The sequence below is a fragment of the Gordionus sp. m RMFG-2023 genome, chromosome 2, assembly GCF_954871325.1.
Source record: "Gordionus sp. m RMFG-2023 chromosome 2, tfGorSpeb1-WG-v2, whole genome shotgun sequence".
NCBI classification, from domain to species: domain Eukaryota; kingdom Metazoa; phylum Nematomorpha; class Gordioida; order Chordodea; family Parachordodidae; genus Gordionus; species Gordionus sp. m RMFG-2023.
In genome coordinates, this window is record NC_088776.1 from 27,605,416 (window position 1) to 27,629,900 (window position 24,485).

General features: G+C 26.5%; 2 protein-coding genes across 3 annotated transcripts in view; one reads left to right on the top strand and one right to left on the bottom strand.

The window, feature by feature from the left end:
- LOC135923181 (actin-binding LIM protein 1-like) overlaps positions 1-11,415 on the top strand; it is a 69,566-nt gene extending 58,151 nt beyond the window's left edge. The window contains exons 14-19 of one of the 2 annotated variants that reach the window (XM_065457789.1): positions 1,293-1,352; positions 4,996-5,087; positions 5,269-5,364; positions 5,459-5,566; positions 5,680-5,751; positions 10,996-11,415. In XM_065457789.1, coding sequence (XP_065313861.1) covers positions 1,293-1,352; positions 4,996-5,087; positions 5,269-5,364; positions 5,459-5,566; positions 5,680-5,751; positions 10,996-11,109 — 542 coding nt within the window. In that variant the 3' untranslated portion in view covers positions 11,110-11,415. Of the gene's footprint in view, positions 1-1,292; positions 1,392-4,995; positions 5,088-5,268; positions 5,365-5,458; positions 5,567-5,679; positions 5,752-10,995 lie in introns of both variants that reach the window. The other variant, XM_065457788.1, reaches the window with a different exon arrangement.
- A 3,511-nt stretch (positions 11,416-14,926) lies between these two features.
- Positions 14,927-24,485, bottom strand: part of LOC135925058 (V-type proton ATPase subunit B) — a 49,278-nt gene continuing 39,719 nt past the window's right edge. Inside the window, exon 13 of the mRNA XM_065460212.1 lies at positions 14,927-15,267. Within this exon, the coding sequence (XP_065316284.1) occupies positions 15,053-15,267 (215 nt within the window). The 3' untranslated portion in view covers positions 14,927-15,052. The remainder of the gene's footprint in view (positions 15,268-24,485) is intronic.

A 24,485-nucleotide genomic window follows, 5' to 3' on the forward strand; every position in this document is an offset into this window, starting at 1 on the left:
GCTCGGGGTCTGAAAATGAATAAAAATTTCAGGTCGAACTCGAGTTCTAAAATTGATAAATATTTTGAGCCGAAATCCTAAATCTTGGGATCAGACCAAATATAATTTATTTTGCATGGCTCTAAATAGCATACATATTTAATAACATTAGAAACAAATGTATATTTTGAAATCTTGCATTTAGTTGTTAAATGCATTTTCAAAAGTAGCAAGCTATCACTCATTTTCATAAAATAGAATATATTACTTTATTATGAGTGACTTCTATAAAATAAGAAAAAAATATAGTTTTATTTATTAATATTACAATTTAATGACAAAATCATTTCTATAGATTTAGTCTGAACCTGTTGTTTGATTTGATAAATATATTTATAAAATAAAATAGGAAAGCCATTGAATATGTTCATGGAATTATTTTTAATGCAAAAAAGCATCTAGTAGAATTTATCTTATTAAAAGTATTCTTTTTTAAGAAAGCATTTATAAAAATTTTCTTTATAGTTACAACCAATCTATTCTCGGGATTCAGATTATTTAATATTTCAATATATCTGTTTAGCTGATCTGTACTTAATTAGATTAATATTTAGCCAAAAATTTGAATGGATAATGGCAGCAAATACAATATTATCATTTGATTATAGAACCCACTAGCGGCTTTCAATATATTATTTCACCTAATCTTTATAATTTTGTTGTTAATATGCTCAAAGTAGGAAAATAATATCAATCGAAATATATATTTAAATTTAAAATTGTAAATTAAATTTCAATATTACACTTCAAATTTAATTATACAAAAATAATTATTTTATTTAAAAGCAGCGGTAGTAAGGCTACTTTTCAAAAAAAGTAACGCACTATCTATAAAGCTGCAAATAAAAGTAAGGCTTTTAACCACACTAGTTTCTAAATATTATGTGTTAAAAAAAGAAAAATAATTTGTCACTTTTAGAAAAACTTAATAATTATGGTATAAATTTAAAAAATATATGTCCAAATAAATAAAAATAAATATATTTAAAAAAATAGTACACATTATGTATAACTGTGATTATCTAATGCTTTAATTTTCATGTACAATGCTCTAACGCTGTGGGATAAAGAGTAATTAAATTGTTTTCTGATTAGGAATAGCGATATATTACGATATTAAATTTAACAGATAAAAAAATTAAAATAAGATCCAATTTTTGACTATCCAACGATAATCATAAAAAAACAAGTTATAGATTAAATTCGCTATATTTAATTCTTTTTCATTTTTAAATTATATTTATTTAATATAGCGCCATCTAGATACGTAACCTATCCATCAAAATTCAAAAGACCCGATGATACATATTTATGTAAATATCACAGTTATCGAAATTCGCCTTGTCAAATGAGTGATAAAAAATTATTAATATATTCTTTTTTGCTAAAATTTTCTTAAGAATTGTTTATGATATAAATTAATGAGCTAAATAAAATAGGTTTCACTTGTGTAATATTCGTAATAAAACTAAAGGTAATAAATTCGCGATATTTAATAATCTCGCCGTTGATGGTGGCGAGGATAAGATGTGATTGGAAGAAATTTAGAGAAATGCCTTCAATTTTAACTGAACATGTCTCTAGCTTTGAAGGGAAAAGTTTATGTAAACTGAGAAGTTATATGATGTATGGCAGCGAGACATGGGCAATTCAGGCGACTTATGAAGCCAAATTTGAAAGAACGGAGATGAGTATGATTTAGATGGATATGTCGAGTATCACTGAGATGGTTTGGGAAAAAGTTAGGCTTGAAACGGGGCGATGCCCCGAACCAGGTAAAATGGGAGGCAATAGAATGGAAATGGCCTACCCGGCTAAATTTGGAAAAGGGCCACTAAACGACGAAGATTCATGGCAGATAAGCCAATGTTTGTGTAAAAAAATCCACTCAGATAAATTGGATACACTTTAAACAAAGACATTCAAAAGCCGAAATTTTTAAGATATTAGGTACAAGTATCCTATAATTGTAAAAAAGCAAAGTAAAAGCGGGCTAAAATAGGATCTGCTATACGTCTCACTTTATATTGGGCCGTCCCGCTAAATAATTTTTGTCCCGCGAAAAAAACATGACTAATTGTCCAGTAAAATAATTAAAATCCTCTATTTTAAATTGTCAAAATTCAAATGTTTTCAAGTATATATATAAAAAATTGGCTGCAAATATTCTTATTTTATCAAATTTCTGCTATTAAGTTTTGGGCTATTTTATTTGTGAAAAGTCAATTCTGATTAATCTTTAAAACATATTGTAAAGGCTAAACTTATACTAATGAATACTGTGCAGATAATGCCTTTTTTAGTCTTAGTAACAATCAAGCGCAATTACGAAATTTTTATCAAATTAATGAATCAGTTTTGCCAGTTTTTATTTGAAAAAAATTCAAAAGATTAACAAATAAAGTAAATAAGCTTATAAATTACAGATATGTATTACATTAAATAGACAGATATGTTATAAAGAGCGTACCTACGAAATTGATCATTTTTTCTCTTAAATTTCGAGCCTTCAAAAATTAATTTTTTAAATTGTTATCATATTCATCAATCATTTTAAAAACATTTTTTGAAGATAAATTAGCAGTATCATATCTGGACATGATCATAATTCAATGTGGCTGTTTGAATCAGATTATAAAAAAGCTTGAATCTAATGAGGCAATGATAATCAACTTTCATTAGTGGAATATATGATAAGCATCATAAGGGCTCAATATGAACATTTTGGTACCAAATTAAATTTTTGTTAAGCAAATGTTAGGATCTTACATTGATAAAGTTTAAGCATATTAGAAAAAGTAACTCAATATTTTCTCCAATTTCATTACACAATATTTAAAGCAAATGCAATATGGCAATTTTTTTTATAAATTTATTTATATTTGACAAATGGTGAGTGAATATGAATATTAAGATTCCTTTAATGATATATGTAAATTTTACAATTTTTTTCGGAAAATATAATTTTATTACTTTTTGGGAGTGCCAATCCTAAATTCCACCAGTCCTGTTTTTCGTTCTGTAAAATTTAACTATGTTTTTTATAATTGAATTAATTTAAATAGCTCTAGCGATTCGTCTAGATAAGCTCTTGAACCAAGTTTATTTTGTGGGTTAGATACTGAAAAATCTCATGTAATTTTATTCTTGAAAAAATGGAAAAACCTTATTATTGTCAATATTTTTCTTCTAAATTATCAGATGGTAGAAAATATTCATAAAAATATATCTTTTGACCAAATTTGTCACATTCATTCTATTTATTATAGTTGCCATATAACTTCTGTCTCCAGAGATCTGCAAAGCTCCTCCCGTTTTACTCGTTAAGAATTTTTGCACTAGTTGCTCGGCTTAGCCAATTAAATTTTTTCCCAGCCCGTAAAAATTTTACGAAATTAGGTCTTAGCGCGTTAAATTTTTACTAAAAGTTTGCCCCGGCTGCTTAAATTTTTGTACGAAATTTTCCAGCCCACATTATTAATATTTATATCTTATTTTTTTCCCCGCTTTTATCTCTTCTCTATAGCTTTCTATTTCCTTCTACAGCAATTTTTTTATAAATCAATTGTGTTTTGATATCTGTATTGTGTATTTATTTTTTTGAATTTACTATATTATTTATAGATTTAGTATTTTAATTAGACAGCTTTTAAATTACCAAAAATAAGCATATTATAATATATTTTTAAATAGTATTGATCAAAATATTAGCTTGAAATTCCAAAAAATATGAAAATTTTAATGCCCTGGTTGGATTATAATAATTTTACTAAAAATGAGTGATTTGCAGAGCCTTGCCTTATTTTTTATGTATAAATTCCAACCCCATTTTGTGTAATGGTCGGTCCTTAATAATTTTTAAAAAAATTTTCTACTTACGGGAGCTGATTGAGCCAAGTTTTGGACCCCTAATTCCCATACGTTTAGCATAAATATCGCCTAGGAAACTTTGTGGGTTGATACTATAAAAATAAAAATTGCTTTTGAGGCCCAACAAAAGTTTTATCAATTTGGTCAGCCGGAAATTTGGAGATAACGTTGGTCAAGTAAAAATACGGACTGATCCTAAAATAGTACAAAAAGGTGGTTTATTGTTATAATAATTGAGTGTCGCTGATTTCAATATGTATTTATGATTCTATATTTAAATTAATTGTATTATATTATATTGAATGATGAATAAATAATTTTTTAATTAATAAAATGTTTTATATAAATATAAATACAATATAAAATATAATTTAATAGAAAAAATATACATCATTAAAAAGTTAAAAGGAGAAAAAAAATAAGCATGAAGAACTTAGAGAAAATAAGAAGATAATGTTATGTGAATAATTCGATGAAACAGATAAAACTAAGTTATTAAGTGAATAATTGCCTTAGCAACCCTTTATCATAAGAAAAAGAATTATCTGGGTTGATCGGTCTCTTTGAAGATGAATCTGTATCCCTAATTCTTTGTATAAGGTTTCAACTCTGCTCAGCTTTGCCCTATAAAAATAAATTATAAAAATGTAAAATGAATCAAAAGAAGAAAAAATGGACAATAAGTCATGATGCTAGCTTTATGTTTTTATAATAATAAAATAATTTTCTTGAATGGACATATTTTAGTTGTGCTAGGAATGACCCATTTTATATATGTCCTTATTATGAAGACTATATTATTTTTATTTAGATGGATCTCTATAGATTTATCCATTTAACTCCATAATCATCCATTCTTCTTTTATTCAACCAATTCTGCACTGCTTAACTTACATTTTAAGATAATATTTTAAAAAAATACTAACCCTATCTTATATTGATAGAACCCTCTACTATACTCTCAAACAACGGAAATAATCTTGAGAAATTATTTTTTCATACATAAACTAAATTGTTTATTAAAATTTTTCGATCTTTTTATATTCATATAATGAATAAAATATTATTACTTTACATAAATGTTAGATTATCCCGATAAGGATTATTGTAAGAATATCGAAGTATTATCAAAATCCTCGACGCTCCCTGGTATCAGCGCTGAAGAATTGACCGCAGAAGTATAAATCAATTTTTTTATCTGAAATTTTTAATAATTTATATGATGTCCAATTAATTAAAAACACCCAATGACCACCTTATACATTCGCGATCAATGTGCCACCTTCATGGTCACTTTATGGAAATTTCACTATATATTATTTTACTGATTTCAAAATATTAATTAAAAAATTTAAATAGGAAATTCAGTATTACATGAACGAAAATCATAGAGCTAAAAGCGCCGAATTAGCCAATATATCTCAGCAGGAATTGCAAAATGATATTGAAGGGCCTGTAAGCAATTCAAAAACATAATTTTTTTAAATGATTTTCTTTTGATAAAAAATATGTTTTCAATTTATTTTCTAAACATGATGTTTTTAAAAAGGACCAAAAATATATTTACCGTGGACCCATGATTAATGAGATGTACAGGATGTTTCCACATACGGCTCATCACAGACGTTCAATGCCGAATATGAGTGAATCTGTCAAAGTAATCATGACCTTAAAATATTTTAAACTGTCTATGTAGATACAGATTATTATCGGATATTTTATATTCTTTTAACTTTTTATCGTTGTTTATTTGTTTTATTATAAATTAAGGTGTACCCTTATCATTTGCTCAAAACTACTAATAGAAAGTTACCTAAAGATGTGGATCGCACCTTTCTTGAAGTAAAAACATCGCTTTTCTCCTCTGTTACATCTAATATTCAAACTTAGCTAGTATACAAAGCTATATGCTTCAACTTTTTATACATACTACCTATTAGTTTATGAACAACTGATATATATGTGGTGTTTATTAATATAATCTAATGTGTTTAAAAATGAGAAAATGTATCTATATAGAACTTTTACAAAATCATTTATATATTTAATCTATTACAATAAAGTGTAGCCTTAAACCGAAATAACAAAATACAATTTATTTTATATTAATACATTATAGTTCTTCCTACTACAAATTGAATTCATCATGATAACGTAATAGGGGTTTTGAAACTCATTTTTTAAGAGTTGTATTTCTATTAATTGTCCAAATTCTCAGTTATTGTTATGGGTATTTTCTTAGTTTGTACATGAGCATCCCTCAGATGGTAGGCACAACATCAAACAATATCTCACTTTTCCGTTAAATCACTGTCCTTTCATGCCATTCCGCAGTTCTTTCGTTTTCTACCCAATCTTTTGCTTCTCTTCAAATTTACGGGGCCCAACGTTCCTATCTTTATAATATTTTTGTTTCCATAATGCGTTTAGTCCTTTCCCTCGTAGATAATTTTCATTGATCTAACGGCATCCTGAGCGGCCTTCCAAACATCATTTCGACAGGAGATTTACCGGTAGTTGCATTTTGAGTATTTCAGCGAGTAATTAAAACATCGGAGTCCCACATCTCATTCCAGCATCGAAATGCGTCTTTATCGTACGTATATAACGCTCAGCCAAACCATTCGATTTAGGGCTATAAGAAGCCGATCTAAAATATTTTATGTTGTTTTTAAAAAGAAACGTTTTGAATTCAGATCCAGTAAGAGTACCGTATCTGAGACAATGTAGCGAGGTAACCCAAATCTAGCTAAATAATTATGCAGATTATTTATTACACTCGCTGAATTAATATGTGTTAAAATTGCAACTTTAACCCATTTGGTGAAAGCGTCTACGCAAATTACCCAATACTTTCCAAATACGGGGCCTGTCAAATCAATGTGTATTCGTTCCCTAGGTCGGATAGGAATGTTCAAATTGTATAACGGTACTTCTCTGGTTCCAGGTCTTCCTTCCTGACAACTCTTGTAGCTTTTATCGAACTCTTCAACATCACGATCAAGATTCGTCCAAAAAATATAGTAACTACATAATGATTTCATCCCCTTTAACCCAGGGTGGCCTAGATGAATAACATTCAAAACCTCCTTTAGATTATCGGGAATAATAATTCTATTATTGTAAAATAAAAATCCTTCTTCGAACGAAATATTATCTTTAATTAAAATAATTTTTTTTTTAAATCTCCGAATAATTATTTATATTATCAATATACCGATGATTTTTAATTAATTGAATAATCTCTTTCAGTTTCAGATTGATATCATTGCTCGTTTCACTTACGACTTTACTGCGAGTAAAAAAATATGTCTTCTATTAAATTAATTTTTAATTCTCTGATTTCCTCTGCAAATATTTTTGTAACTTCATTGGTTTTTGCTCTCTCTACCCCCAAACGGGATAGAGCGTAGGCACATTTGTTTTGATAGGTCTATGAATTATCTTATAGTCGTAATCTAATAGCTTCATCGCCTACCGTATTAAACGGTTATTTGTTATTTTATTTAGGTCTTTTTTATCACCAAAGATATATTATTAAGTTTTGTGATCCGTAACCAAAATAAAATGTCTTCCATAAATATATTGATGAAACTTCTCGATATCGAACATGATCGCCGAAGCCTCCCGATCAATGGTGGCATAATTCTTTTCAGCCGCCGAAAGTGTCTTCTATGCGTAGGCAATCGGTTGCTCCTGACCAATAAGAAATCGGTGTGCAATAACAGCTCCTAGATCATCTTCGGAAGCGTCACAAGAAATCACGACAGAAATATTGGCTGAATAAGGAATTATTGTATCTTCTTTTGATAATTTTATTTTAACTTTTAATTATTTCATTTTATTGAGGACCAAAACCAACTATTTACTCGTTAGTCGGTGTAAAGGCGCACAAATAGAATGTAAATTTTTTATAAACGACTCATGGTAATTCACCATTCCAAGAAATGAACGCAATTCTTTAACATTTGAAGGTGTTTTACAATTTTTTATGGCATTAATCTTATCTTCTGTAGAGTGAATTCCGAATTCGTCAATAACATGACGTAAATAAGTAACTGATTTTTCTTCAATTTTAATTTTATCCAGCCTTATCAAATCTTCTTAATACTTCATCTAGATTAACTATATGATCAAAATTATTCTCGCCTGCAATAATTACGTCGTCTAAAATACACTAACCATGGGATTCTTTGGTATAGGTAATAACCGACATGAATTGAAATTAAAAAGGTCCCTACATTCTGAACTAACTCCAAATTGTAAAAATGCATCTCTTAAACCTATCGTTGAAAATATTTTACCACTGCGATCCTATTTGTCAAGTCAACGAAAGTTAGTAGTAAATCATTATCTATCACTAAATATTTGTTGGTTGTTAAACGAAAATCTCCGCATATTCACACGGCACCGGATTTCTTTAAGGTATTAACCGTTGGCGTAGCCCAAGTGATTGGAGCTGTTGTTGGATCCACCTTCTCGATAACACCTTCGTCTAAACGTCTGTCCAACTAAGCTTCAACAGTTCGACGCAACGAAAATGGAACTCTTATTTTTTTTAAAACTTGCGGAAATTTCGAAGAAATACTATTTAAAGTGGAGGAATTTATATTATTAATCCGAACTTCCAGGTAACCTCATCTATCATACTACAAGCAGTACCGGCATTAAATTTCATAGTAAACTGCAACCCATTTATCTTCGCATCGATGGTAGCTTTATTAGGAAATGACTCCGTGGTAGAATCATTTATATGGAATGCGTTCTACACTCTTTCGCTATGTGGTTTGCCTTTCTGTCGAAAGCATGACTTATTTTTGTATGAAATTAGGTTTAAAACTTGATTTATAATTATTAAGAATAAAATTATTATGGTTGAATTTGTTAGCATTATTATTATTATTGAATTTATTAACGTTATTATAATTATTATTCCTAAAATAAGTATTTTTGGAACCTTGCGTCGGCTTATGTTTAATTATTTTGTTAACTTCAGCCTGGGTTTCCTTCTCCAATGAAGACAGCGCGATCGTTAAACGCGCAATATCTTCAAAAGTGATATTGCCTTCGATATGTTTTGACCAAAATTCTTTATCCAACTCAGCAGCCCTACTCCTAAGATAAAAATAGCTCTTATAAGTTAATCAACCTGCGATTTAAAATTACATAATGAGCAAATACTTTTCAATTTGATCTAAAAATCTATTATAGTTTTATCTCCTCTTTTTAAAATATAAAAATTATTTCGATATAGGAAAATACTAGAGATATCCTTAAATATTTTCTCCAAACTATCAAGTAAAGTTATATAATTAATGTTCTCTAAATTATTTGGGTAGTGGAAATTTTTTATTTTAATTAAATTATCCGTATCTATGTATGTTAATAACAAATCTTTTTTTTATATCTTGATCGATAATATTTTTTACTTTAAAGATGAGTTATAAATTATATACATAATCTTGAATAGTCACTTTTTCTTTGACGAATTCTGCAATATGGAATTGACTAGATGTTGATGCTTCTCCGTTTTTCTTCAGAAATATCTTCTTCGAGTCTGTTAGGCATAGTATAATTTTAACCTCTAAAAATGAGAAAATGTATCTATATATAACTTTTACAAAATCGTTTATATAATAAAGTATGGCCATAAACCAAAATAACAAACTGTCCAGGTTAGGTTTAGGTCATCTTTCATGTCCCCAAAATGTTATCCATAGTTTGTTGAAATATAGCTGACGAAGTTTTTAATTTGGATAAATTTGATTTAATAAAAACATTTGATTTATATTTTTAGAATAGTTATAGATACTTAACAACGGTTTTTTAAATTATATGTATTTATTTTTAATGATAAGGCATTTCATTAATTCGTTCTAACTCAATCTTTAAAATAAAATACAAATTTAAATGTTACTATGTTTAATACAATTTATTTAATATTAATACATTACAATATACTAGGTATCTAATATTTGTTTTTTGATTACTCCTTTTTTTAATATACTCTTGTTTTGTATATATTTTGCCCCTTTTAAGTATTTTATTATTTTAAAAAAAATTACTCTAATTTTTTTCCATTTTTGCTTTCTTTTTTATTTTTACCCATTTTTTTATTTATTTTTAAACTTAATTTTTCTCTTATTTGCATTACTTTTGATTTCTTCCCCAAAAATCGGCGAAAATAATCCAAAAGTAGATGGAAATGAGATATATATATTTTTTAAAAAAAAATAGATTATCGAAACAATAACCGAAAACGTAAAAAAAATTCGCTAATTTGTTAGCTAGGTTTGAATAGCCACTATAGATTAACTATACCTCTAGTTAGCTTGTATACTAGCTAATTTAGTTTGTAAAATTTTTAAGCCTATAGTCAGGTTAGTATATTAGCTGTGACATCCAATAAAAAAATGGACATTATTGTCTAATGGTATGATAAGAATTTTAATCTAGTTGTATCTTTATTTTTTGCCTATTTTTAATTGACTTTCATCTGTACCTAAGCTGGTTGTGATCTCTTAAAATTTTACCATATTAAAACATATCCACTTATATTTATTATTTATTCTATATTTGGTTTAATATCGTATCTATTAAAAGTTGTCTTACCTTCAATAATTACATTCATTTTATACCTATTGGAATCCTCTATCTTATATTATAATTCGTATTTTATCTTATATCATTAATATTTTATATTGTAATAGGATATTGATGCATAGCATTGAACGCTATGGATTTTTTTTGTTAGAAGGGAATTTATATTTCATTCAATTTATTATTTAAATATTAATTTAATAATAAAAACCAATATACCCTTTACACTAGATTCCTTATTATTCTGCATATTATTAAATAACAATTCTCATCCCATTTTCACAAACTTCAACAATACATATATAATTCTTGCCTTTTTCCGTGAGGTCAGCCATTTTTGTTTATTCACAACCAGTTTTAACGATTGGAACATTTGTTTTCTTGCCTCTATTATCTACTATTAATGCTTGGTTATTTTATTTATAGGATATAACATTTTGGGGTATATTCCTATATGATTTTAAAAAAAATGTTTTATGATTATAGAGACATTTAGCCTTAGATGAATTTAAGTATCTATTTGGATGCACTCCCATAGAATTTTACAAGTTGCCAGAATGGAGAAGGAATTTAATGAAAAAGGCCGCTAAATTATGGTGAATATATGAACGCTTCAATATCAATCTTTTTTTTTATTTCTAAATTAAATCTAGTTATATTCAACTTTGAGCAATTATTTTAATATTATTGTGTCATCAAAATTTATTTATAATTTTTATAGCCTCATAAATTTACCAAAGTTTTTTATTAAGTATTATGCTTTTTTTCTTATAATTTTTATCTTTTAAATTAAGCTAATCCTTTAAATGTTTTATCCTACCCCCATCTCATTATAGTAAATTATTAAACATTTATATATGAATATATATTTATTTTTCACACTATTAAAATTTACATGATTAATCGATGAGAATAGATAATAGCTATTTTATCATTTTTAATGTTTTTTGATAAAATTATTTTCCTTAACTGACTTGCTTTTTAAACAATTTTTACATTTATATTATTAAAAATGCTATAAATATGTATCAATAATTTACAAATGACTCAAAATATAATTTGATGTTTTATATTTGACATATTTATCATTGAATTATTTGCTATATAAGAGTCCTGCAAGGGCCGAGCAGATCACAACATAAATAAATATTAACCGGCCCTAAGCCCAAAAAATATTAATTCGATATTTCTTTATCCAAAGAATTTTTTTTAAAATAATTAAGAGGTGGATTTAGGTACTTCTATACCCCCTATGTAGTGTTATTAAAAAATCGATTTGGCTCCCCGATTAAGATTTTAGCTAAAATATTGTGTAAGCATCAAGATTTGGCAAATAAACGTCCAAGCATTTCTACCAGCTATGTGTAAAATTTTTAGGCTTATATAATGTTATTTTGGTTATAATCTTAATCGGGCCGTTTTTTAAAATCAAACCGAATTGGCTTTTTAACAACACTATTCCTAAGCTAGCGATATTAATCCCCTTAAGTAATTTATAGCACTCCAACCCCCCAAAAAAGAAGAAAAAACATCCAAATCATTATTTGCAAAACAATATCACCCCTGCTCTTACCTAATTCCTCCTACCCGTTCCATCCCTATTTTATTTCAAGACGATCTTGCGATATACTCTTTCCCTATAGTAGGTATGCCTAAGTGGAGCCTATTAAAATGGTCGATTGGCTGAGTTCAATTCTAATACATATACTAATCAAATATACTAAAATAGCTTATATTAAAAATTGGAATAAAGTTATTTCGAATTAATCACGTAAAATTAAAATAAATATTGATATTATTAGTTTTCAAATTAATATTTCAAAACAATTACTAATATTATTAAATATCGTAAAGAAAAAAAGGGAATATAAAAAAATTTAACATTCCTTTATTCTTTCTTTCCAGATAAGTTATTCTAACTTCCCATTTCCCTCTCCATTTCCCAAGATGTCTAACAATGCCAGTCACCTCAGGTATGTTTCAACTCTATCTTCTGGTACAATTACGCCATCATTATTTATATTTATTATTTTGATAATTCTATAAAATCAAATTTAAAAAAGGCGAGCATCCGGTTAAGACCTACATAATGGGAACACATCTAGCCATTTTTGAATAAATAAAAATAAATGAGGGTTTTAAGCTATTTTTTTGTTAAATATTAATTATTTTAATTTTCTTAAAAGCTACTCAATTAAGTATTAAAAAAGATTGAGGATATTATATTTAATATAATTTCATAAATAGCAAGTAAAGTATTTTAGTATAAAAATATAAGCGTCAATTAGGCAGGTTTCTAGTTTTTTGAAAGATTTTAACTTGCTAAATGAGTTAAAATATAGCAGTAGAGTTAAAAGAATTTCTTTCTAGAAAAAATTATGGGTCCGGCTTCAAAACGTAACAAAAATTTAGTTTCCTATAATTAATGACTTATAAGTAGGCAAAATACAAATAAAGTAACAAAAGAATTATAATACTTGTCAAATATAATTCCCTATTGCATTGCGGTATTAATATCATGAATGTGCGTGCAATCGTTATAATATTTTCTCTTTTGCGATATTGACCTAATGCATTTTATTATACCTTTTATCAAGACCAGAATATTGTTTTATACTTTAGCGACTTTTGAGTCGAACTTTCTCATCATTTATTTATATGTTTAATCTGATGCAAGCACAAGATTGAATAAAAATTCGAAAGAAATGTTTCTCTTCTTTATCTACACCTGGATATTGTGCCCGAAAATCTACTTCGAAATTAGATCCATTCCAGGCATAAATTGATCAACATTCTGGTAATATATAAATATTCTATATAATATTTTTTATTTGACATTATGGTTTACGTTTATTAAGTTAGTTTTTCCCAAAGATCAAAATTTTTTTAAAAAAATTTGTCATTTTTCATCACAATAAATTAAATTTTCAACATAATTTCTTTTTATATTTAAAAATGATGTTTAAGAAATAAATTCTTTCTTTACCTCCTTATGATATATATTTAATAATAATACAAATTTCACCTTCAAATGTTTAATGCTTAAGACTGCGCCTTAATATGAAGTTAGATTCGTGTCTAATTTTTTAAAATAAAACAAAATCCAAATATAATAAGAATTTAAAAATTTTATTTCTATATCTATTAAATAAATCGAAAAGAACAAATAATATCGATAAAGATCGTAAAAATATTTTGAACCGGGGAAAATAAAACCTTGATGTATCTAGAGGTATTTGATTTTTGAATCGCAATTCAAAATTAGATATTTAAGACTCAGGCTAAGATTTGCCAATATAGTTTTTATTTCGCTTATAACTGGTTTCTGTTTAATTAATGAAGCTAGATGAATTACTAAGCACTAAACAGGAGTTACATATTGTTGCGCTCATATATTCAGAGCTTCAATAATTTCCGAGCATAATGCCAATCTGCTATTTATTATTTTTCCAATAATGCATTTTAGTGCCAAACGAGTTAGTATTAATATTGAAATATGCCTCACCACCTTGGATAAATTCGGTTACGCCACAGTACAGTTGTCATATAGTTATAAAATTATAAGTATATTTGTTATATAATATTATTTACAATAAATAACACTATATATCATTTATTTTTTTATTGGTTTATCTTGCATCGGGCATAAAATTTCTTCAGGATTTTAAAAAAATAAGTAATCCAGAATATAAAAATTATGTCGTATTGAAAAAATAGTTAAATTATCCATAAAAGGATCGTGATGCAATCTTTTTTTTAAAAAAAAATCAATCCATATTTTTGAATAAAATAATCGATTAATAAGCTTGAATAAATCACTCAAAATAGTGAATAGATCACATATAAAGATATTTCAAAAATAAAAAATAATGTCAAATAACTATTCTTAAAAAATAACTAAAATTATCAGCTAAACTGTTTAACTTATATGATACTATTAATATAGCACACTAAATGTTTTATAGGATTGATAATCCAATATATATATATATATATATTGGAAAAAAAATTCAGTATTAAAGTCACCATTCATAAGATATTTAAAATATATATTATAACAAAATAATATATATTTATTGCGCTTCTATAACAAAAAATAAAAATAGTGGTATATGTGATTCAAATTCTAGAATCTTTTATGCCATAATTATAAGCTTTATATATCAGGGTTATAGATATCATGTTATTTATGTTAAATTAGTCTAAAAATTATAAAATATTATAATTAGCGGAATGTATATGTAAAATAAATTGATAATTTTCTAAAGTATTTTAAATTGACCCAATATTATCATTAAAAAATTGAAACTAACTTTTAAAATAATTATATACAAAATTTATATATATTTCTTAGATTTCATTTTCTTATTTAAGTATATAAGTTTAATCGAAGATAAAAGTTGACAAATGAACAGACTAAGAGCAAGCATCGTTTTATAGCTGAATAAATAAAAAACTAACCATCTATAAAAATAAAATGAATAGATATGCCCCTTTAAATATCTTATATTTTTTTAATTAAAGATTATTTTTATAATCTCTGCTAATCTTTATCTTGTCTTTTAGTTCCGTTTTGAGTACTGGCATTTACTTTACTTCCATTGTTATCATTGTTAGTGCCAGCCGCATTACGATCTCGAGGGTAGAATTCGTCCAGGACATTTTCGGGGATTCTCTTTAACATCTCACGAGGAAATATTCGCAAAAGTTGCCAACCAATGTCCAGTGAATCGAAAATCGTCCTGTTCTCATAACGATCTTTATAGAAAATAATATTTTTTAAATAATATTTAAAGATATGGATAGCGTCTACATGAGCGCGAGGAGGTGGGGGGGGTAGAAACAGTTTGCATTTAATTTTTCTTGAGGGGGGTAAACGCCTTTAAAGGAGGTAGGATAAATTTATTGGGGGGTTATCTATTAAATTTCTAGATGAACTAGGACAAAATATATTGCTGTAAAAATTTTACTTTTATTATAAACCTATTGTAATACAATGATATTGCTGATCATCAACCAAATCTATTTGCAAACAATTATAGACATTATTTTTGAAATAAAACTTTCTGCTACTTTTAAATTACATTTAAAAGGGTTAGACATTCTCAAACTCATATTCATGCCAAACATATGCTATAATAATACATTCATTGCAAATGAGGGGGTTTTTATTGAATTTATGATCTAAAAAATAACTCTTTTATATTCACAATATTTTGATAGTTGGTAGTTGAGCTAAAATAATTTAAGTTATTCTTTTTAAAATTTATAAAAGGAATACAATTATAATTAAAAAGGTGTAATTAATAATGTAAAAACATCGCCGCTGGAGGTGGCGAAAATTATTTAGAGGGGTAGGCATAAGTTTTGAGGGGGTTTGCATCCAGTGAAAATCCTATCATAAATTTATGACCAAAAAGTTAGATTTTGCACATGTAAAATTTTTTAATGAAAATATATAGTAAAAATCTCATATAATTTTGTTATAATTTTATTATAAAAAATAAGTTTAACAATGAGCACATTTTCTCCTTTCCTCTGATCTTATAGGTAAATGTGAAGGCACATCTCCTATCCAAGGATACTTTCTTTTAATTAGATGGTGTAGGATGGTTAGGCTCTGCTGGTAAGCTTCCATATAGACAATCTTTTCATTATTTCCCTTCTAAAGTCTTTTATATAAATAAAAGGACGGACTTAGTAAAGTTAATTGAAATCAGAAGATCTGCGTTGTAGTCAAAGTATTATCATTTATATGAATATGGGTAAGCAGCCATTCAAGTATATTTATAGACATTAGTTTGGCTATATATTGATCTTCGAAATCTGGCAGTGTGCTCCAATAATCAAGGTATGCTCGTAATTTTTCACCCCATTAGCATGTTTATTGTTAAAAAAAAAATCTAATTTCAAAAATATTCTATATAATAACTATAAGTAGTGTTGTTAAACAGCTAGATTTTTAAAAACGGCTAACCCAATATCTTGGCCAAAAAATATTAGGCAAGTCTTGAGATTTTACCAAATGGCAGAAAGGTAGGAGCGCATCTATTAACAAAATCTTGAGGCTTGTGTAATATTTTTTGGCTAAAAAAATCGAGCCGTTTAACAACACTGACTATAAGAGTAATGATATAAAATATTTATTTTACCGTTACCCACTTTGAGTTGCATATAAATTAGTTTGTCAAAAATTCTAGAAGAAAATCAGATAGAAATAATTTTTATATGAGTATCAGCATCTCCAATATTTTTCGGTCTATAAGGTTTAAGTCAATGGGTAGTGCAATCAAGGATAATTTTTCCAATATGTGAAAGTATATAATAAATTTATCTGAGTCTTTCGTCTAAGTTATAATTTGTATTTGTTGCATAAATTTTTATTGAAGATGCCCACCTAAACTAATCTTACTTAAGGTAATGATATGGCGTGCTAATCTCTCTAGTGAGAAAATAGCACTTGGTATAAGTTTATTTAATGTTTTCATTTCGGATATTGCTCAAGTCATCTCAAACAAAAGATAAATGGGAAACTTTATGAATAATATCCGCAACCTACACTTCTATATTTTCACAAGCTTTATCTAGGAGAGATCTCGTAAACTGCTTTAGACTGGGTAATTTATAAATAGGGGTGTTCTTTTAAAACACTCTTTTATAAATAGATTTTCGGTGATTAAATTGATAAACAGGTTCCTTTAGAAAAATTAATAATTATGATATATTATCAAAAATATTAAAAATAACATTTTAGAGTATTTGACCATATTTGCCCAGTCAAATATATTTTCGGCCAATTGACCTTTCCAACTCTGATTTTGAGCAATTTGATTAATTATAAGTATAGATATCTTTATGTATTTAGAATCCTCATAAAATTTGCAGATTAAAGAAAATAATTATTTGTGTGAAATTTTTGAAAAAATGTAAAAAATCTTATATAGAGAATCCGCGTAAAATTTGTAGTTTGATGATGTATAAAGATGAGCGCGGGTGGCGAAAATTCCTGTGACCCTCTGGATCACCCCCATCAAATAAGATATAATTTATTTCCTTTAATTTAATTTAAAATTATTGCAATTATATAAGAGTAATAGCACGATTAATTATAAAAAGAAGAAGTAGGTATTTAACAGGTCAAATAAAATTTGGTCAATTGACCGATATTTGAGTGGTCAAATTCATTAAATGCTTTTATTAATTACTAACTTTTTATTTGGTATAAGACAAAATACTAATCATATTGAAACTTATTTTCAAATAGTATCCAATTAAATATTTGAATGATTCAATAAACTATATAAAAATTTTAAAGCCTGGGCTGGCCTAGTAAAATGTTATGAAAAATCAAAGATTTACGAAGCCCTGCCTGTTTATTTATAAATTGCCCGGTCAACATTTCTCTTGACAAAGTAGACGGTCGTTATTTTGATTCAGTTATCAGATGCAAATTACTATAATTTTTTATTAATATCGATTTTAAGAATTAGGGAATATATTCGTTAAGGTATCTTTACCAGGGGTTCGAACCGAACCGAACCGCAAAACCGGAATGAACCGTTATGATTTTCTGAACCGTAACCTTAACCGAACCGTTATGAAGAAAATATTAAAAGAGCAAACCGAACCGTTATAAATATTTTGAACCGGCTTAAACCGGTTCAAAACGGTTTTAAAAATAATTAATTTTAAATTATTAACCTAAATTTAAAATTTTAATTTTCCTTGGGGGCATTTTTTAAATTGGTGATTTCTTTTCAAATTAAATATTTCCATATTATCAACATAAATTAAATATTTTTATATTATCAACATTATATATCAAATAATACCAGGTTTGTTGTTTTTTCTTTAAATACTTAATTTATAAGAGATTAGACAATTTATCTGTTAATTAGATAAGATATCTTAAAATCAGACATTATTATTCTTGGCTAAATTAAATTTTTTATCTCATTATAAAAACTTGGATCATAGAATTTAAATGACAATAAATAAAATAGTCATCAATATTTTAATGATATAATAATTTTTTATTTATAATCATTGTTTTTTTAAATTCAGAATTCTAATATTATAAATTATTTATTATTATAATATGTTAGTTAGCATTTACCATTATCATATATGCAAAATAAAAAAATATGATTAAAGAATGGCATTTGTAATGAATATTTTTCTAAATCTGTATTTTTAAATAATAAAAATCTTACTATAAATCGTTTAAATAAGTTAATTAACATTGCATTAAATTATTTTTATACTTTTATTTATTTATTAATGTGTTTTATATTTAAATAAACTTACAGTGAATTAAAAATAGGAATTACATTTTGATGTTAAACTAAATATAAATACTATAGTTTAACTTAAATTACCTATTCTGTCATATTATATTAACATCTAACAGAAATAAAGTACTGACCAATTTTTATATAATATTGTTTTACAATAATTTCTTATTAATTGATATATTCAAAAAAAGTTTATCTTAGTTTATATAGAATATATCAGAGTGGGTAATTTGAATTATACTATACTAGTTATATTTAGTTTAACATCAAAATGTAATTCCTATTTTTAAATGTAAGTCTATTTAATATAAAACACAAATAAATAAAAGTATAAAATAATTTAATGCAATGTTAGTTAACTTATTTAAACTGAAGATTTATAGTAAGATTTTTATTATTTAAAAATACAGATTTAGAAAAATATTTATTACAAATGCCATTCTTTAATCATATTTTTTTTATTTTGCATATATGATAATGGTAAATGCTAACTAACATATTATTTTAATAATAAATATTAGAATTCTGAATTTAAAAAAAAATATGATTTTTCTAAATAAAAAATTATTATATCATTAAAATATTTATTGCTGACCATTTTATTTATTGTCATTTAAATTCTATAATCCAAGTTATTTAAAAAAATAAAAATGATGGTAAAATTGTTTCTATTAAGCTTTTTTATTTATTCTATTTATATAATAAAAGATTTTCATCTATCATCATATAGCTTTTTAGTTATCTATTAAATGGTTCGGGAAAAGTCAAATCCTTTGCGTTCCTTTTTAAATTAGATATCATAAAAAATCAATCTATTTGTAAAATAGAAGATTGTGGTAAGATCTTAACTGGAGACCATGCTGCAAATCTTGAACGACATATAGAAAGATTCCACAATAGGGAATTCAAATTATTAAGAAAAAAGAAAGAAAATTTGACTATTAAAAAAATTCAAATAACGAAAACTGCAAACCAGTATAATACAATCCAAGATGCTTTTAAGTCCAACACTACTACAATACAAATCAATATAAATAAAGAAACTTTAATCCGCTCCTGCACCGAGCTAATAACAGTTCACGGTAGGCCAAATTGACGACAAAGCATTTCGAAATATAGACCCAATAATTATAGGATTGGGTGGAAATTTAACTATCAATTCGGAAAATATACGCAATAATATTAAAAAAATGGCGTTAGATTTTTCGGAAAATATAAAAAAGGAAGTGTATCAAAAACTTATTTCGTTAAAATTAGATATAGCAACTAGATATGATAGGTCCATATTGGGGATCAATATTTAATTTATAAATAACGGAAAAATAAAATTAAGGACTCTATGCATGAAAGTGATTAAAGAACGACACACATCAGAATATCTTAAAAAAACTATTCTAGATGTTTTAAAAGAATATGAAATAAAAATTGAGCAGATTTACACAATAACCACCGATAATGCAGCAAATATGATTAAGTTAATTAAGATATTAATACTACACGATGAAGAAGATGATGACCTTAACGATTATTTAATTAATGATGATTTAAATAATAATGATATAGATAATGATGATTTAAATAATAATGATATAATTCATGATGAAAATAAAGAACCTTTTAATATTGAAAATATTAATCTTGCATCAAATGCCAGACCCATATTAATAGGTGTTAGATGTGCTTCACATACATTTCAATTAGCAATTAATGATTGCATTAAAAATTCAAATGAAATTGTCATTATAAATAAAGCAAGAAACATCTGCAAAAAAATAAGAAATCAGACAACAATGGCTATTCTCTCAAAATTAAATTTGAAAAAACCACTGATAGATTGTTGCACAAGATGGAACTCTATCTATTTAATGTTGGAGAGATTACTAGAGTTAAAAAGCTTTTGCCAAGAAATATCGCTCCAAAGCGATCAAAAATGTTTATCAGAGAATGAATGGGAAATAATTAGTGACATATTAAAAGCTTTATATCCAGCTTATGTTTTGACAAAATATTTACAAAGTGAACGGCGATTTTTATGCTGCGTGGATCAAATGTCTCATGCAAACGAGTAAAGTAGACACTCCATTTGCCAGACTTTTAGTTTTGAAAGCATGAGAAATAAATTTTAAAAATGAAGTTTTTTGCTCTGCTATTTATCTCGACCCTAGATATAATGTATTTTTAACTTTTGAAGAAAGAGAGATCGCCAGAAAACATCTTTGTAAAAATTGGAACTTGACACAAAATCTAAATAATCAGAATATTGAAATTCTAAATACTATGCCTACGTGTTCGTATTCGAAGGATAATTTAGATGATGATTTTGAAGATTTATTAAAGTCGCATGAAAGTCTTAATAAGAATAATTCTCAGGGCATCGAAAATTATAATAAATGTATAGAAATAGAATATATAATTCGGTCATTTGATAATAAAGAGAGATTAGAAAAAGATACTAATCTTTTGAATTATTGAGAAAATGTAAAGAATAGTATGCCAGAACTTTATAAGTTAGCTATAACTGTGCTAGCAGTTCCAGCTACGCAGGTCTCCGTAGAAAGAGCATTTTCAAGCCTTATGTTTATACTCTCTGCGCAGAGAACTAAATTATATCCTGAAATATTAGAAAATATTTTAGTTATCCGTTCGAATTCTCTTTTTAAACCTAAATAGTATAGTATACATATTATTTTATTGATTATTGTATTTACGCATGTTTGTTTTTATCTTATTTATTTATGAAATAAAAAAAACTAATTTGTCTAATTTATATTTCCTAAATTTAATAAAAATATCTATTAGATTATCATGGATAAATTAAATAAGAAATTTTAAACTAAAAAGATTTTTCTCTAAAATTAATATATACATGGTTAATGATTAATTTTTTTTAAATTAAATTTATAAAAACCGGAACAAACCGAAAAGAACCGTTATAAATTATAAACCGAACCGATATGATTTTTTTTTAAAAAACCGAAATGGAACAAAACCTTTATAAAATTTTAAACTAAAAACCGGAACGAACCGAACCGTTATACTAAACGGTTCGAAACCCTGATCTTTACTAAGGCTGGGCACAATACAACTATTTACTAATGTTATTTCATTCCAACAAAGTGCGAAACAATAATTGCATGATATATTCTATTTAATCATATGAAAAACATTTTACCATATACATTCGATTATTTGATCGACTTCCAAACAGATTTAATGAATGAAAATAACAATTAAAAAACTGGAGCCCAAGTGATTACAAATAGTATAAATCAAAAAAAATATCCAAGATCAGGTTTTACTATCGTAAGACCAGGTGTAAAGGCTATTTTTACAGGATCTTTAAATTAACTTTCATTTTTTTAAATTCCTGACCTCCAAGTTAAAAAATAGTTTAATTACCTTTTATTTGATACTCATATACAATTTTTTCAAGTATCCCTTTAAACCCCGTGATAAGCATAGTTCTGATTCCTTTAAAAATCATGAAGTAGGAGGGGAGACTGAGGTCAGGTAAACCCCGGGGCTTGGCAAACAACTTAATCTTATTTTAAAATTAAATATACCAGTGGTTACGGTTCAGTATGTAAAAAATTATAATGGTAACGTTTTGGCCTTAAGAAGAAATTTGGTTCAGCTAATTATAAAGATTTATAAAGGTTCATAATGGTTAGAAATTTTTTTTTATTGAAGCAACACCATCTTCTAATTTATTTTTATCATAAGCATCTATGAATTATATAGAAAAAAATATATAAGATTCAAAATAACTCATTTTTAAATATATTATTTGAACGTATAAGTAATATATTTTCTAATATAAATGGATTCCTTTTGTTCGTTGTGACGATAACACAAATTTTAGCCCCGAAAAAGCCCTAGAAACTTGTGTTTCGGGAACCGTCAGTACTATAAGAGTAAGTTTATATAATTCTGGATATTCAAATTATTTCCATTTCTAAAATATAAAAACTGAACGGGTTTAAACCGGTTTAACCGTTTTTTATAAAGGTTCTTTTTACTCCTTCAAAAAATAATTATATCAGTTCGGTTACGGTTATGCTACAGATATTTATAAGGTTTATAATGGTTTAACGGTTCCTTACGGTTCACTCCGGGTCCCTGAAATATACCAGAAGGTTAAAATTTTATCCTAATAAGTTTTTATTAGTTTACACCTATAGACAAAAAACCTTTTGAAATAATTAATTATTAAAATTTTTCACATGACAGAATTATAATTTTTTGCGAAAATACAAATCCAACAAAATTAATAAGGGTCAGTCATTTAATATTAATAATAATTTAGAAGTATATTAAAATTTGATGAATTAATTTTTTAATGTAATTAAGTTATTGAGGTATAAGAAAATTGTAAATTAACAAGGATCACTAGCCAACTTACAGGTAAATTTATCTACATTATCTGTCTTATTTTTAAGATATAAATCACAATAATTTTATGTAATTTTTAAACAAAATAATCAATTTTTAGCAATTTAATAATAGAGATTATGTGAATATTCTTATATTTTAGATTGGTTAAAATTATGATGAAGTATTGTATTAATTTTATGTAATTTTTAAACAATAAAATCAAATTTTAGCATAAAAATATTAATCAACCACATGGCAGTAAATAGAAGATTCCTAAATCTTGGAAGGTCAATTCAATGGCTGGCCATGACTAGTACTTAGGATTTATGTTAAGGAATCCTATTCTCTCCTTAAGGTCCCCTGAGGCTACTAGTATGGATAGAGTAACTGGATTTAATGAAGAAAATGTTATACACTTTTTTAATTTATATAAAGGTTATTTAACATTTAAGAATATTAGATGAATATAAATTAGAATGTAGGCAATTTACAACATGGATGAAACTGGACTTCCCACAGTTCAAACTCCATCCAAGATAATTGCACAGGGTCAAAAACAGGTAGGATCCATACTTTAGCAGAAAGGGGTATCTAAATTGCATTAGCTCTACTGTAAATGCTATTGGCCATACAATTCCTCCAATGTTTCTATTTCCCAGAAAAAAATATTATGACAATTTTGTTAGAGATGGTCCATCTGGCTCTATAGGGGTATTAAATAGTTCTGGATGGATGCAAGAGGAGGATTCAGGCGCGTACGCAACATACGGGGCAGGGGGATAAATCCCCCACCCCCAAAAAGCCAAAAAATGCAGATGCCGGATTATATTTTTCAAAAAGTTAATATTAATTTATATATTTGTTAATATTTATTCCTATCTCATATATATATATATTTAATTACATTTATTTTTCACATTTATCTACTTTTTATCTAAATTTATAGTCAAATAATAATTATCCCTGAAACTCCTTGTCCAACAGGGAGAAAGAAATTGCAAGCTTGTCCAACGAGATCTAGTCTCCGCCGTCAAGCAGTAACAACTTTTATGGAGTTAGAAGAGCAGATTATTAATGCTATTACTGAAATATCACGGATTCAATACTTATTACAAATTTTTTTTCTCATTAGAATGTATTATTTAATTATACAACTATTTTATGTAATACTTTTCAAAAACATGACATTGACTTGATTAAGAAGATGAGAATAGCGCAGAGCATTTTATTAGAACTCAAGGAAATTAGAGCTAATGTTGATTCAGATTTTATATGTTATTGTTGAGTCAAAAGCAGAGCTATACGTGT